At 43.5% G+C, this 14,830-nt stretch overlaps 1 protein-coding gene across 1 annotated transcript in view; it reads left to right on the plus strand.

The window, feature by feature from the left end:
* Positions 1-1,088: 1,088 nt before the first annotated feature.
* LOC149322069 (TBC1 domain family member 24-like) overlaps positions 1,089-14,830 on the plus strand; it is a 28,268-nt gene continuing 14,526 nt past the window's right edge. Inside the window, exons 1-3 of the mRNA XM_089522864.1 lie at positions 1,089-1,227; positions 4,571-4,699; positions 12,391-13,405. Of these exons, the coding sequence (XP_089378990.1) occupies positions 1,089-1,227; positions 4,571-4,699; positions 12,391-13,405 (1,283 nt within the window). The remainder of the gene's footprint in view (positions 1,228-4,570; positions 4,700-12,390; positions 13,406-14,830) is intronic.

The raw sequence follows: 14,830 nt of genomic DNA on the forward strand, positions 1-14,830 counted from the left end.
CCTCTGAGGCCTGGACCAAGGCAGATGGACTTCTTAATCGAGGCCAGGCCTTTTCACTCCCTCCCAGGCTGGATGATAACAGATGGGCAGCCTAACATAGTATTGTGCTTCAGTGCTTGAAATTGTTCTAATTTTTAAAACTGCATTTTGGGGCTGTTTTTAAATGCTTTTAGAAAGCATTTTAATGTGTTTTTAAAATGTTTTTATCTTTGATTTTTTGAAATCACTTTTATTTGTCCAGTGCTTTGGGAGCTCTTATGGGCTGGGCAGCAATAGAGACATATCTTAAATAATAAATAATACATTGACTAAAGCCAAACTTACACCCCTGTATCTATTCCCAGTGCAAATGTTTCAGTCCCTTCAGTGCTTGCTTTAATATCTTAGACAAAGCTAAAATGATAACCATACACCAAATAACGAAATGACAGCTGATGTGCACCCAGCTTCAAATTACCTGTAAGCACATGCCCCATTAAGGAAAAGTTCTACCCTGAAATATGTTTATAGCAGCTTGCCTTCTTGTTTTGAAACACTGAATCTCACAGCTTTGTCACTTAAAGACTTGGCATTCACTTTTCACATGATTCTATTTCTGTCTTCTAGCAAAACAAAAGAACCAGAGGGAAGCAGTTTGTGAGCTCTGCTCTATGTTTATGTTCCATTGCTTCAAGATCATCTGAAGGATAGAAATCCAGATGCACACACACCTCACCTATGTCCCAACACACCCACTCCTTCCTCTTCCATGTATGTGTGTTTTCTAGTACACATGGGACTGGTTTTCTTGTGACGTTGTGAGAAAATAAAGTTTACCCTTGGAAAAACAAATGAACCTTTTTAATGGCCCTGTTGATATTTTGATCAATATCTTACTTATTTACATCCAGCTTGTCAGAGAGGTGCAGTCGGCATGGGTGAGCGGATTGGTAGGGAGAAGGGTTTTTTTCTTTTTTACTAATGTTTACACCAAATAGGTTATCTCCTTCAGGGAGGGGCTATCTGCAAAGGAGGCCTCCTCTCCTCTTCAGCCCAATAAATTAGGAAAGGGGGCAGAACTTGAGACAGGTCACTCAAGCAAGAACAAGATGCTTCAGATTGGGCTGAGTTATACCAGCCCAGCTGGGGCCCCCACGGCTGGTTTCTCTTTGGAGAAAGCAGGAGCAAGTGAAAGAACAAATCCCATCATGGATGAGGTACAGGAAAGCAACTTGAAATGTTCCCGAGGTAAGACTTGTATCTTGTAGGTGAACAGCCACAGGTCCAATTGCTAATTAAGCTTTTCAGATCACAAAAGAGCACATGAGAGCACTCCAATGCCCCTGGAACTGTTTATAAGGTGGGAATCCTTTGGCATCGGCAGGCAGGCTATTACTAATTTTGCATGTTTGCAAGTGCCTTCAAGTGGTCTGTTGACCTCATGAATTTCATAGGGTTTTCTTAGGTAAGGAATATCCAGAAGTGGTTTTGCCAGTTCTGACCCTGTTCAGTTTTGACCCTGTTTAGCTTCCAAGGATTTGGTGCCTTTAGAGCATTTAGGCTACTTGCAGGTAATTACAGGGAGATGTCTGATGAATTTTCCAATCCACTGTCACCAAAACATCCATAAATATAAGGTTTTGTACAAGTAAAAATGCTTACTTAGAAGTGCCCCTCCATGTGTTTGGTGTCACTTACTCCCAAGTAAGCATGCACAGGATAGGTTTTACCAGACTGTTCTTATTTGTCAGACGATGGCTTGAGCAGTATGGGTGACCAGCTACTCACTGGGTTGGATTTATTCTACCCTCTTAGAAAGCAGTTAATCTGAACAGTATACAGTATTAGATATTGTGCATAGCAGAGTTTTGTGTTTTGCTGGAGGAAGCCCCATTTCTCTCTTCTTCTCTGGGCTAGGATGGCAACAGGTATGTAATAAATGTTGAGGAACTGCCTTCTGCTTTAAAATGAGTAACCCCAGAGTCCCTCCACAAAATGACAAAAGTCCATGTGAAGCTTCAAAAAATGATGCTAGCTTTCTGGCACTAGGAATACTTGGGTTTCCAAATACATTTGGCAGATTAATACAGGTTTTACACATCTGTATATTTATAACACTTCTCTCTCTCTCTCTCTCTCTCTCTCTCTCTCTCTCTCTCTCTCTCTCTCTCACACACACACACACACACACACACACACTGTATTTATGGGTATATGTAAAACATGTGAACCAATACCATTCAGAAAGCAAGAAACGTAACTTAACTTGCAGGGCTATTGAATGAATGAGCGAATAGTTTTATAGTTTAAGAAAAGGCTGTGTAGAAATGCCAAAGCACAAGTGGTGTAAAATAGATGAAAGGGGTGTATGGGTGCTAGAAGGGAGCATTTATGTGGAAGATGTGACTGGTTGCACAAATGAACTGAGATCCATATAACAAGCATAATGTACTGGGTCATGCCACGTCTATTCACTACTGAATTCTAATGAAGAGGCATCATGTAATTAGTGTTTCAGCATCACTCATATTTGATGCTTGCCACAAGCATGGAACTTATTACCATATTTTGTGAAGCATGAATGGAATGGTGGGAGGAAATATTGTATGTTTTTTCTGATCTAAATCTAGATTTGAAAATAAAAACAGAACTTGGAAGAAGTATTCTTTTGTTGTATTATTGGCCATAATGATGGAAGGATTATGGGAACTCTTGTCCTCAAAGTAATTTTGCTAAGTTGAAGAGTCTTTAATTGACTGTTTCCTCTTGTATATCTGGGTATTTGCTGAGTAGAATTTCACTTGTTATTGAGACAAACTTTGGCATGAAATTCCCACTAAACTTCATGCTCACAACAACAGCCTCCCACAACCTATTGCCCTTCAGATGTGTTGGACTATAAATCACATCAAACTCTGCTCATCTCGAAGGTGCCACATTATGGAAGTATCAGGAAGAAAAATTGGTGATTTTAATAAGGTTGTCATAAATATTTGTATTTTCTGCTCTTAATTTCCTTTGAATTCACTGTTTAAAATCCTTGACTTTGTTGTGCCATGATGCATTTGTTAATCTTTTGTGATGCTGTAAGACTCTGTTTTTTCTGCAATAGCTGCAGTAATTCAGTGCTGGGGGGAAATGAAGAATATCAAGTGACAAATGCACAAATCCCTTGGTTAGCACTCAGTGGTATGAGAGTTGTGTGGGGTAATCAGGAGAACAGCGAAGCATGCAAGCATTTATAGAATGTTTCGATTCCAGCATGCTTCAAAATGAAAATGTTTATGGTAACTCAGTTGGTTACACCACACTCAAGTTGGGGGGGGGGGGGGGTTGAACTACAACATTCATGCTGGCTGGGAGATTCTCTCCCCCACCCCAAGCATGGAGGTCTGAACAGAGAATGCTATGTTGCACTGTAGCAATTTAAGTTGACCTGGCCACTCTTTCTGAATACAGATGAACTGTGGAAATACGGAATAAGCAGGGGACTTTTTGCTGTATGTACTACATATCCAAATTTAGCCTATTCTGTCTAGGCAAATCCTAACTTGCAGAAATGCATATGCTGTTGAACATAGTGCTATTTAATAACAATACTAATAATAATAATAGGATTTATTTATATGCCGCCCAATCACCAGGAATCCTGGCAGCTTACAACAGAGGGGATAATAGACGCTTCCCTGCCCTCAGGCTTACAATCTAAAAAGACACGACACAAAAGGAGAAGGGAATGGTGAGAGGGGGGAGGGGATCAGGTCCAGCATTCTTCTCTCCCTCTGAGGCCTGGACCAAGGCAGATGGACTGGAGGGAGGGCTCTTTTTTTTAATCAAGGCCGGGGCCCGATGGCATTGGGCCTGTTCTTTCACTCCCTCCCAGACCAGAAGATGACAGTTGGAAGGAGTGAGGGGAGGGCTAGATTTATTTGAGCTAGATTTATCTATTTTATGTCATTCTAAAAAGTCCTCCAGCACCTCTCATCCACAAGAATACAAGTTTAAAGAAGTCACAACTATGCAGCTATTTTCAGCATTATCGTATATTTTCCTGCAGGGGGAGCTAACATTTAACTGCAGATTAAACAAGACCATTATCTTTTCAATTTGAAGGAGGCTTTGAGCAGACTTTAACTTGTGCTTTCAGAAGGGATGGGCAATGTGTACTCCCATATACCTGCTGTTGCTTTTCAGTGGACTTCAGTAGTAAAAAAACAAACAAACAAAAAACTGCAGACATATTTTTATATGAAAGCAGGGTGCATGGGGAACATAAATCTTGTTTTAGAGTAGAATTGTGCTCCTCGAGCCTACCAGTAAATGTGATACTATATTAGAGGTACATGCCTGTAGGATTTGCCTTATGGTCAACCAGAGTGAGGGTGGCAGACTGCAGCCAGGTCTCCTATGCCAGCAAGCTATTCCTCTGTGCAGAAGGATGGAAATCTGTGTGTCACATGGGCTGTCTCTCACCTTTCAACAAACTGATAATCCTCATGTCTCCTTCTCCTTTGTATGGCCCTTTCCTCAAGAGAAAGATGAGCAGTGGCGAAGCATTGTGAGTGTTCACCCATCCTCATCCTCCACCCAGCCTTCTCGTTAGGAGAAAGCCAAGCAACGGAGGAGCCTTGTCGGGCAAGTATTGGCCCATCTCCTCCTCTGCCACCGCCACCTGGCCTCATCCTCAGGAGAAAGCCAGATGGTGGAGGAGCCTTGCTCGGTAAGCTTTTGCCCATCCTCCTCCTCTGCTGCCTGGCCTTCTCCTCAGAAGAAGGCCAAGTAGCAGAGGAGCCTTCAGATCATTCCACATCCTCACAGCCCACCAGAAATTCTTTGGCAGGCCGCATGCGGCCCCCAGGCCATATGTTCTGCAGGCCTGGTCTAGAGTGTGCCCAACAACATGAGTAGCGCAGATACCACTTGGGGCAGCCCCATGGTTGTCATGAAAGTCTATGAAGTCCTGAACTACTCCCAACAGGGTAGCCTCAGCATGGATGTTGAAGTCCCCCAGCAATATAAGCCATGGAGACTCCAACACCACCCCCGAGACCACCCTAGCTAAGCAGGGAGACTGTTGTGCAGCAGGGTGGACAGTACATCAACTGAATCCCTATCTGTCTCAGCTGCCCATCTTTAAATAAACTTACTCAAGCCCTGCAGACTGAGGGATAGGACGTCTGGTCAGGGGGATAGTATCGCCATAGACCACTGCAAACCCACCTCCCCGCCCCCAGATCTTGCTTGCTGCTGCACAGAGAATCCTGGTAGGTAAAGCTGAGAGAAATTAACCCCTGCCCCAGCCTCATCCAATGAGGTCTCTGTAATACCTGCCAGGTCAGCATGTTCATCCAGGATGAGGTCCTGGATGGCATTCAGCAGCAGCATTTTCAACCCAGGAGGGTTGCTGTCTTGGCTATCCAGATTATTTGGGATGGGAGACAGCTTTGGGGTGACTAATACCCTATCATAAACTGTGCTCCCAGTATGGTGCCACCGTCTCCCATTTCTATATCTCCCAATACCATGTAAAACTTCAGTAGCTGTTCCCTGAATACCATTACCTCTCTCCTTTCGCTGGCTGTATATCTCCCCTCCCCACAGGACTGGTCAGTTCATTACTCTGTTTATCAAAGAGGCAGGAGGGACACAAACCCCCACCCTCACATCGCTCCCTAGGGACCTCAGCCCAGGGGCTAACCCAAGGCAGCTGGACACTTGGTGGGAACTGCTGGTGTGGCCTCAGTCTTGCCAAGAGACAGTTTTCTCATTGGGCCTCATCACATGTGAAACAGGAGCTCCAATTCGAAGCGAGGGAGGAGCAGAATCACTTCAGATCCAAGGCAATTAATGTGATATATTATCATACCTGAGGAATGAAATTGTGGTCTCTACTTGGGCAAATCGGAGCAAGTGCACATAGTATTACTACACCAGAGGGATTCAACTATTTGAATTGGCACCCTTGTGCATGCTCAGTGGGGCTCTGAACGCTGTCATCCTTCATCGGGGTGAAGGAGGAGGCAGGGAATGATGGGACGGGTGGCAGAGAGGGTGAGAGCAGGGTAAAGGAGCAGGCAAGGGATGATGGGACAGGTCACAGGGGGTCACTGGGGGTGAGATCGGGGTGAAGCAGCAGGCAGGGGATGATAGGCCAGGTGGCAGGGGTCACTGGGGTGAGATAGGGATGAAGGAGAAGGCAGGGGATGATGGGACAGGTGGCAGGGATTCCCTGGGGCGAGATCGTGGTGAAGGAGCAGGAAGGGAATGATGGGACAGGTGGCAGAGGGTCACTGGGGGTGAGACTGGGGTGAAGGAGCAGGCAGGGGATGATGGGACAGGTGGCAGGGAGTCCCTGGGGCGAGATCCTGGTGAAGGAGCAGGCAGGGGATGATGGGACAGGTCGCAGGGGGTCACTGGGGGCGAGATCAAGGTGATCTTCCACACCAGACCAATTTGAAGTGAAATCGAAGTGAGCTTGGAAACAATTTTTGTGAATTCGCTTGTTACCGAATTCACAGAAATGAGGAGTCACTCCGAATTGACTTTGGATCTGCCTCGGAACAACCCCCCATAGAAAGCAATCGTGTCTGATAATGCATCACGTTATAACGTGAATATGCATGGCTGGACCCGCAGTGACTCTGGACTTGAGCTGCAAAACCCCTCGTGTGATAAGGCCCATTGGTGGTGAAGGAGTCCCTGGGTGAAGGAAGAGGTAGCAGATAGGACGTGCAGTCACTGAGCAGCAGACAAACTCCTTCACTTTCAGATGGTCTGTGGGATCTCCTTGCTCTTTTCAGGATGCTGTAACTGGTAAAGCCCAGAGTAGTCCCAGTTATATTGCCCAGTTTAGAGGCTAACCCAAGGCAGTTTGGGCACTTGCTGGGAACTGCAGGCTGGGCCTCAGTCAAGCCAGCAGTGAGTAATTTTTCTTTGCGCTGCAAGAAAGTCTTCAAAAACCATACAGTCCCGAATTATGAATAGCCTTCAAAAACTGTATGGTTTTTTAAGCTTGTTCACAATTCAAGTCTTATGCTGCACAAAATTTGCATGTAGTTGATTTGCAGAGAAAACAGCTTTCTGCACAGAATTTTTTGTAAATTTTGTACAGAATAAGTCCCAAACTGTGAAGAATCTTTTCAGTCCAGGAATCTTTCTTGACACCATTTCTTGACATTTGAAAAAGATGTTTTTTGACCTTTCAATTTTTAAAAACATTTTTTTCATTATTCATGTTCCATTGTCAGTGTTAAAGTAAAATGCAGCTGCCTAGCCCATTTACTTTTGTAGGAGGAAATGGAGGAGGCATTTGGGTCATGGGATCCCAAGCCTTTTATCTATCTCAGCACCCCTTCTCTTTCACACTTTCTCCAATCTGCAGCCTGAATGACATTTTACTTCCCAAAAATTTCCTCATGGCTTATCTTGTGGCACATAGGAACCACTGCTATTAAGAGTTTAACCACTTAAGACCTGTGCTTCCTTGCTTTTCCAGGTCTTGTCCTTTTTTCCTCTTCTCTTTCTTCCTCACAGTTTACTGATTTCCATATTCTTATGTTCTTCCCCCTCTCCACAGATGAGAAGTTGTGGGGTAGCACTGTGGAAGTTAGTTTTCTTTCCATGAGTGGGAGAAATCACAGATCAACATGTGCTTTTGTAGGTCTGGAGTTGACAAGAGTCAAAATCTGTTTTCCTCGAATCCTTTGCAAGAGCTTGTAAGTTAAAACTGTATTAACATGTAGCATTCTCTTAACACCTGTTGTCCAACAGTATATAGAAGTGTTATGTTATTAATTTGTACTGCAAAGATACAACAGAAATAGAAATGTCAGAATACAAACATGGATGTCAGCTGCAATAACTCAGTGCCGGGGGGGGGGGGGGGGATAAAAAGATCAAGTGACAATTAAATGCACAAACCATCTGGAAGATTCATGGTGTCTTATAATATTTGTTGTATTTACAAACTGACACTCTTACAGCAGAGCCTGCATTAAATTCATAGAATAAGTCTGTACATCCCAAACAACTTCATCTTTTGTCAGTTTACAGCTCTGTATCCTTTACATCACCTCTTCTCCTCCAAATCCCCAGCTGTAATTTTCTAATTCGTTGAAGTATATCACCTTTTCAAATTCTGATGGATGTTCTATAGAAAAAGATTTCCATATATAGAGCAACATTAACATAAGATGATACTTTAGGCATCAATACTGTGGTACATTTGCAAACATATGATGGCTATTGGAATGTACAAAGAGATTTTTTTGGGGGGGGATCAGCATGTGCTTTATAGAATGTAGCAAAGCTTATGATTGCATAGCTCACAAAAAGCTATGGGTGGCTCTTAAGGTCATGGGAGCACTACCACATCTGATAGTCCTGATGAGAAATCTGTACTCAGGAGAAGAGGCCATTGTTAGAACAGAAATATGGAGAAACTGAATGGTTTCCATTCAGCAAAAGAGTCAAGCCAAGGATGCATTCTATCACCCTATCTGTTCAACTTGTATGCAGAAATATCATAGGAAGAGCAGGCTTGGGCTCAGTAGAAGGAGGAGTGAATATAGAAGGATAAAATATTAATAATATAAGATATGCAGATGACACCATACTATTAGCAGAACCCATCACAGACTTGGAATAATTACTAAGGAAGGTCAAAGAAGAAGGTGCAAAGTCAAGCTTAGTGCTGCACATAAAGAAAACAAAAACCACGACCACAGAGGAACTACATAAATTCAACCTAGACAATGAGTAAATCAAAATAATAAATACCTAGGAACAAACATTGATCATAATCGAGACTGCAGTCAAGAAATCAGAAGAAGACTAGGAATGGAAAGGAATCTATGAAAGAACTAGACAAGATCCTAAAGAGTAAAGATATATAACCAAATACTAAAGTTAGAATCATCCAAGCCAATGTATTCCCTATCACCATGTATGGATGTAAAAGCTGGAAATGAAGAAAGTGGATAGGAAGAAAATCAACTTATTTTAAATTTGATGCTGGAGAAGAGTGCTGAGGATATTGTGAACAGCCAGGAAGACAAAGAAATGGGTCTTAGAGCAGAGCAAAACTGAAATCTCCTTGGAAATCAAGATTGTCAAACTGAGGCTGTCTTACTTTGGCCAATCATGAGAAGGCACAATTCATTAGAAATGACAATGATGCTAGGAAAGGTAGAGGGAAGTAGAGGGGAAGATGGTATGCCAAATGAAGAGACTCAGTCAGAGAGGTCACAGGCCTGGATTTGCAAAAAATAAGCAAAACAATGGAGGATAGTGGGTCTTGGAGATGTCTCATCCACAGGCTCACCATGGGTCAGGGTCAACTCAGGGGCAGTTAACAACAACAACAAACAGCAGAGGAGGATAGGGGGTCTCGAAGATATCACATCCATGACTCAGAGTTGGATCATGGGTTGCCATGAGTCAGAGTTGACTCGAGAGCAGTTAACAAGAACAACTGTGGTCCTGTTGCTGAGATACACCAGGGTCATCCCTGAGTATCCTGGCCTCAGAGTTGCCCTGCTCTTCCCATTACCTTGACCCTTCTTTCCAACACTGGGTGGCTGTTTGTACACATGTCCCACTGTGCCTCTTTGTGCGACCACTGAAGGAGTGCACTGCTGTACTCTGAGATCAGAACAAGGCACCCAATGTCACTCACATGGCTGGGGGGGGGGGCTCATTTTGACCTCAGAGTGAGCAACATGTGGCAGTGGCGGACAATCTGGGAGGTACAGTGGGATCTGTTTTAAACAGCTGCCCAGCATCAGAACAGTGGGCTCTGGATCTTCCAGAAAGATCCAGAGCAAACAGGAAGTTATTTTAATATGTTTTACGAGCAATATATCGCTGTTCCAGTTTGCACCAGAACTGGATTTTGGGTCATGCGTCGTCTGGTCTCTCTGCCTAGAAGCCGGGGGGAGGCTGTTTTATTTTGCCTATACAAATAGAGTCTGTGTTATATTAGCTGTAATTTGTAAACTGCCTTGAGTCCCAGGTTTGGAGAAAAAACAAGATGCAGGGATGTAGCTATGGGGGGGTAGCACAATGAGAATATTGCCTCCTAATAAGAATTCCATCCCACATGAAATTTTCCTTCAGTCCTCAAATTTCTAGCATTGCAGTAACTTAAATTTTCAGTTGAGCATTTGGAAATAAGCTTAGGCATCCAAAAGAGCGGGGGGGCGGGAGGTACCAAGGTAATCCAAACAAGGCAAATACAAGAGTTTTGGGTGTCGGTGGTTTTCAGTGTCTCACTTTCTGCAGTCTAAAAAATTGGGGACTGAAGGAAATTTCATTTGGGGAGGCAGAATTCTTGTCTGGGGGCCAATGCACTTATTTTGTCACTGCCCCCCCCCCCCCCCCCCCCGTGAACATAAATAAACACAAAGTATAAATGGAGGAGGAGGAGCACGAGGAGACTACAAATCCCAGTAGCAATAAAACCTATTTTTAGTCATCAATGGTCCAAAACACACTGTAGAAATAATCCAGTTTGAGACTGCTTTAACTGCCCTGGTTCAGTACTAGGGAATCCTGGGAACTGTAGTTTATTGTAGCACCAGAGCTCTCTTGGACAGAGAAAGCTAAATGTCTCACAAAACTACAGTTCCCAGAATATCCTATCATTGAGCCAGGGCAGTTAAAAGCGGTCACAAACTGGATTATTTCTGCAGTGTGTTTGGGACCAATATCTCTCAAATTGAAATTTCATCTTCAACCTTAAACTATGAAACAACTTCCAGATGATTTTTACATTTGACTGTCATGGACCACAAACAGACTCTTTTTCAGTGTCAGATCACTGACTCCAGTAGTTGTACTCTGATCTTTCTATTTCTGTAGCATCACTTCTCTACAGTACAATATAACAATGCTATAATGTTGACAGGTGTTGACTGAATGCTAAGTGTTAGTACAATTTAACTTGCAGCTGTTATAAGAGATGCTCAGGAAACAGCTTTGAACTCTTATCAGCTCCAAACCAATGACACAAACAACTGCTATTTCTGCCTACCTGCAGAACCAGGCAAATCATACCCATTCAATCTCAGCCTCAGCACTAACTATTCAGCTATTGTAATAGGAGAAAACCTATTATTTATCTACTGAATATGGTGTTTATGGATTTAAACTCTCCATGCCTGAAAGTTCTTAAATGTGTTATCTTTCTAATGGAGAAGAGATACAATGGCTTTAAATAAAGGATGAGGTATACCACATGGGGCTTTTTGCAGCTCAGATCCGGGATGACTCCTGGTTCAGCTATGCAAATTCATGTCGTAATGTGAATGTTTTATCACACCTGGTTGCCCTTCCGTTGTCCTTCTGAATCGAGGGGAAATCGAATCCAAGGCAAGTCACAAGATGCGGAGGAGTAAGTGTACATTATATTACCACACTGGTGCATACCATGCGGATTGGGACGCTTGCACATGCTCAGTGGGTGTCTGGATGCTGTCCTCCTTCCCTGCCCCCTCCTTAGCTTTCATCCTTCATCAGGCTGAAGGAGCAGTCAGGGGATGATGGGATAGGTCTCAGGGGGTCACTAGGGCTAGGATCAGACTGAAGGAGCAGGCAGGGGGTGATGGGATGGGTGGCAGGGTGACAGAGAGGACGAAATGACATGAAGGAGGAGGAGGGGGATGAAGGAGCAGGACACAGGGGGCCCAAGGGGGATGACATCGGAGTGATTTTCCACACCAGACCAATTCAAAGTGAAATCGAAGTGAGCTTGAAAGCGAATTCTGTGAATTCACTTTTTTTTCAATTTCACCAAAATGAGGGGTCACTTTGGAATCACTGCGGAAGTGACACGGAAGGAGCGCCCATACAAAGGAATCTCATCTGATAACACATTCACGTTATAAGCATTGGACCCGTAGTCACCCGGGATCTGAGCTCCAAAATCTCCAAAAAGCTCCGTGTGATAAACACCAATGAAGCCATCCACAAAGACCCAGAAGGCTACACAAAGGGAAACTTTGCAAGGATATTGCACATGCGTTTTAGTTGTTTTTGATTTTAAGTATTATTTGAGAGTGCTAATCATGAGATGATGATTAGAAACACTAACACTTAAAAAAACACAGTTGTCAGGCAGAATCAATTCAATTGTCAAATGATGAAATAAATCATACTGTATACATAAAAAAGAAAAATGGAGTGGAAGGGGATGGAAAGAAAGAATGTAGCAACACCTTTAAGACTAACTGGTTTTTATTTTAGCATGAGCTTTCACGTATATAAACTCGCTTGTTCAGATGCAGTGCAGAATGATAACATGGACTCAGTGTATAAAGCATAGTTACATAGTTGTGGGAGTGGTTGTAATGTAATAAGATCCAGAAAGACTCGAACGATGCACTGTATACAATGTCTTTGTTTTATATACAGCCAATCCATCTATAATCCCCAAGGTTGAGCTGTGGAACAGTGCTTCAACCTCCTGTCAAGGCTGCTGTGAATTTGTAAATCACAACAAGATTCCCAAATGGAATGAAAAGCAGGATTCTCGAGAACAGCTCCATGGCAAGTCCACAAAAGAGCTGAAGAAACTGGCAAGAGAAGGATGTTGGGCTAGAAATCATGCTCTACGGGCAGAAGCTTACCAGCACATTATCCAGGACCTACCTTGTCGACTCATGACCCCTGATGCCACAGTCTACAAGGATGTTGCCAGCAAGTTGTTTGGAAACCAGAGTGAGAGTGTTGAACCCGTACCTGAATTCCTGGCAGGAAGCATCATGCCAGAATACTGTCTCACTGACGAAGGGGTGTGTGCTGTGAAAAAGATACTCATCTGTATTTCCAGCCTGTACCCGGACATCACCTATTGTCCCTTGCTTCCAGCTGTGACTGCCCTGCTGCTCCATTACAGCCACAATGAAGCCCAGTGCTTTGAGAATACCTGCCGGCTCCTCTACTGCAAAGCCCCTCACACCTCCTACATAGACTACTCTTTCCTTACTTATGAGGCCTCATGCATGACCTTTGGGGACCTAGCTAACAAACATTGCCCAGCTGCCCACCGTCTGATAGCGAGCTCATCAGACAACATCTTTGAGGTATATTCTGAGTGGCTGGTATGGCTCTTTGGTGACCTTCCATTTGATTATGTCATCCGTATTTTTGATGTATACCTTCTGGAGGGACAAAAAGTCCTCTACCGAATTGCTCTGGCCCTGCTGAAGCAATACCAGCTCTCTGTGGCTTCAAAAGGGCTGGAAGTGGCTGACATCAAGGGGAGCCTGCAGGCTTTCATGTGGGATATTCATGAGCACCTGACTGCTGAAAAGCTTCTAGAGAAGGCATTCGGGATCCGGCTTTTCTCTCGCAAAGAAATCTGGCTCCTTCAGATGGCTAACAGGAAGGCGCTTGTGGAAAAGGGAGTTACCATGGTGCAACACAGGTAACAAGAACTGCATTTTCTCCCCCTTTAGGCATGCCATGTTATCTGCTAAAAAACTGACAAGCAAACTGTAGCTGCTCCTACTTTCTGGAATTCCCTTCCATGGGAGACCAAGCTGCCCCTCTTCTTTTTGCCAGCAGGCAAAGACTTTTTTGTTCAAGCAGGCCTTTCATGTGTAGTTCCTTATAGGGAGGCTCTTATGGGGGGGGGGGGGCTATATTTTTAAGTTTTATATGTTGTTTTTAATGGCTTTATCCTGTTTTGATGTGATGTGAAGAATTGCAATAATATTTTATTATTGCATTTTAGTTCATTTTATTTTAGCCACCATGGGTCCCACTCAGACACAAAAGCAGCATTTAAATGAGATGATAGATAGATAGATAGATAGATAGATAGATAGATAGATAGATAGATAGATAGGCAGGCAACCAAGCGCACAGACTAGCCAGTAGTGGATTTACACACAAGCCAAGTAAAATACACTTTGGGACCTCAATTTATGCAGGCCCTAGAAATACAAAACAGCAACAATACCACAAAGTTTTAAAACTAAATTTCAATTTTAGTAATTAATATTATAATTAATTCTGCCTTGGTCTGGCCCCACCTGGAATATTGTGTCTAGTTCTGGGCACCACAATTAAAAAAGGACATTGAGAAACTGGAGCGTGTCCAAAGGAGAGCGACTAAAATGGTGAAAGGTCTGGAAACCATGCCCTATGAGGAACAACTCAGGGAGCTGGGGATGTTTAGCCTGGAGAAGGGAAGGTTAAGAGGTGATATGCTAGCCCTGTTTAAATACTTGAAGGGATGTCATGTTGAGGAGGGAGCTAACTTGTTTTCTGCTGCTCCAGAGACTAGAACGCAGAACAATGGATGCAAGCTCCAGGAAAAGAGATTCCACCTCAACATGAGGAGGAACTTCCTGACAGTAAGGGCTGGTCGACAGTGGAACAAACTCCCTCGGAGTGTAGTGGAGTCTCCTTCCTTAGAGGTCTTTAAACAGAGGCTAGATGGCCATCTGTTGGGGATGCTTTGGTTGTGATTTCCTGCATGGCAGAATGGGGTTGGACTGGGTGGCCCTTGCGGTCTCTTCCAACTCTACGATTCTATGATTCTAATTAGCATTTATTAGTAAAATGTAGTCATTCCAAATAATTAACAAAGGAAAATCTTTGGGTCTCAGCAATTCATAATCCAGTTTTGAGCCTGGGTGTTTCTCTTCCTTTTTGAGTCCTTACCTGACTTTCTCCTCTCTAATCTTAGACTGAGGCAAGAATGAACTGTTAATAGCTGGTCTGAACCTGTTCAACTATTGATCCAAAAGCAGAAGGTTTAGAGCCCATTCAGGTCAACAAGACCTGCTTCTGCTAAGTAAACATATCGCTTCCCTGCCAGTAGCCAAACATAGTGCATATACAA

This window comes from Sceloporus occidentalis, unplaced genomic scaffold (assembly GCF_023333645.1).
Source record: "Sceloporus occidentalis isolate IW3139 unplaced genomic scaffold, rSceOcc1.0.p SCAF_1, whole genome shotgun sequence".
Lineage (NCBI taxonomy): Eukaryota > Metazoa > Chordata > Lepidosauria > Squamata > Phrynosomatidae > Sceloporus > Sceloporus occidentalis.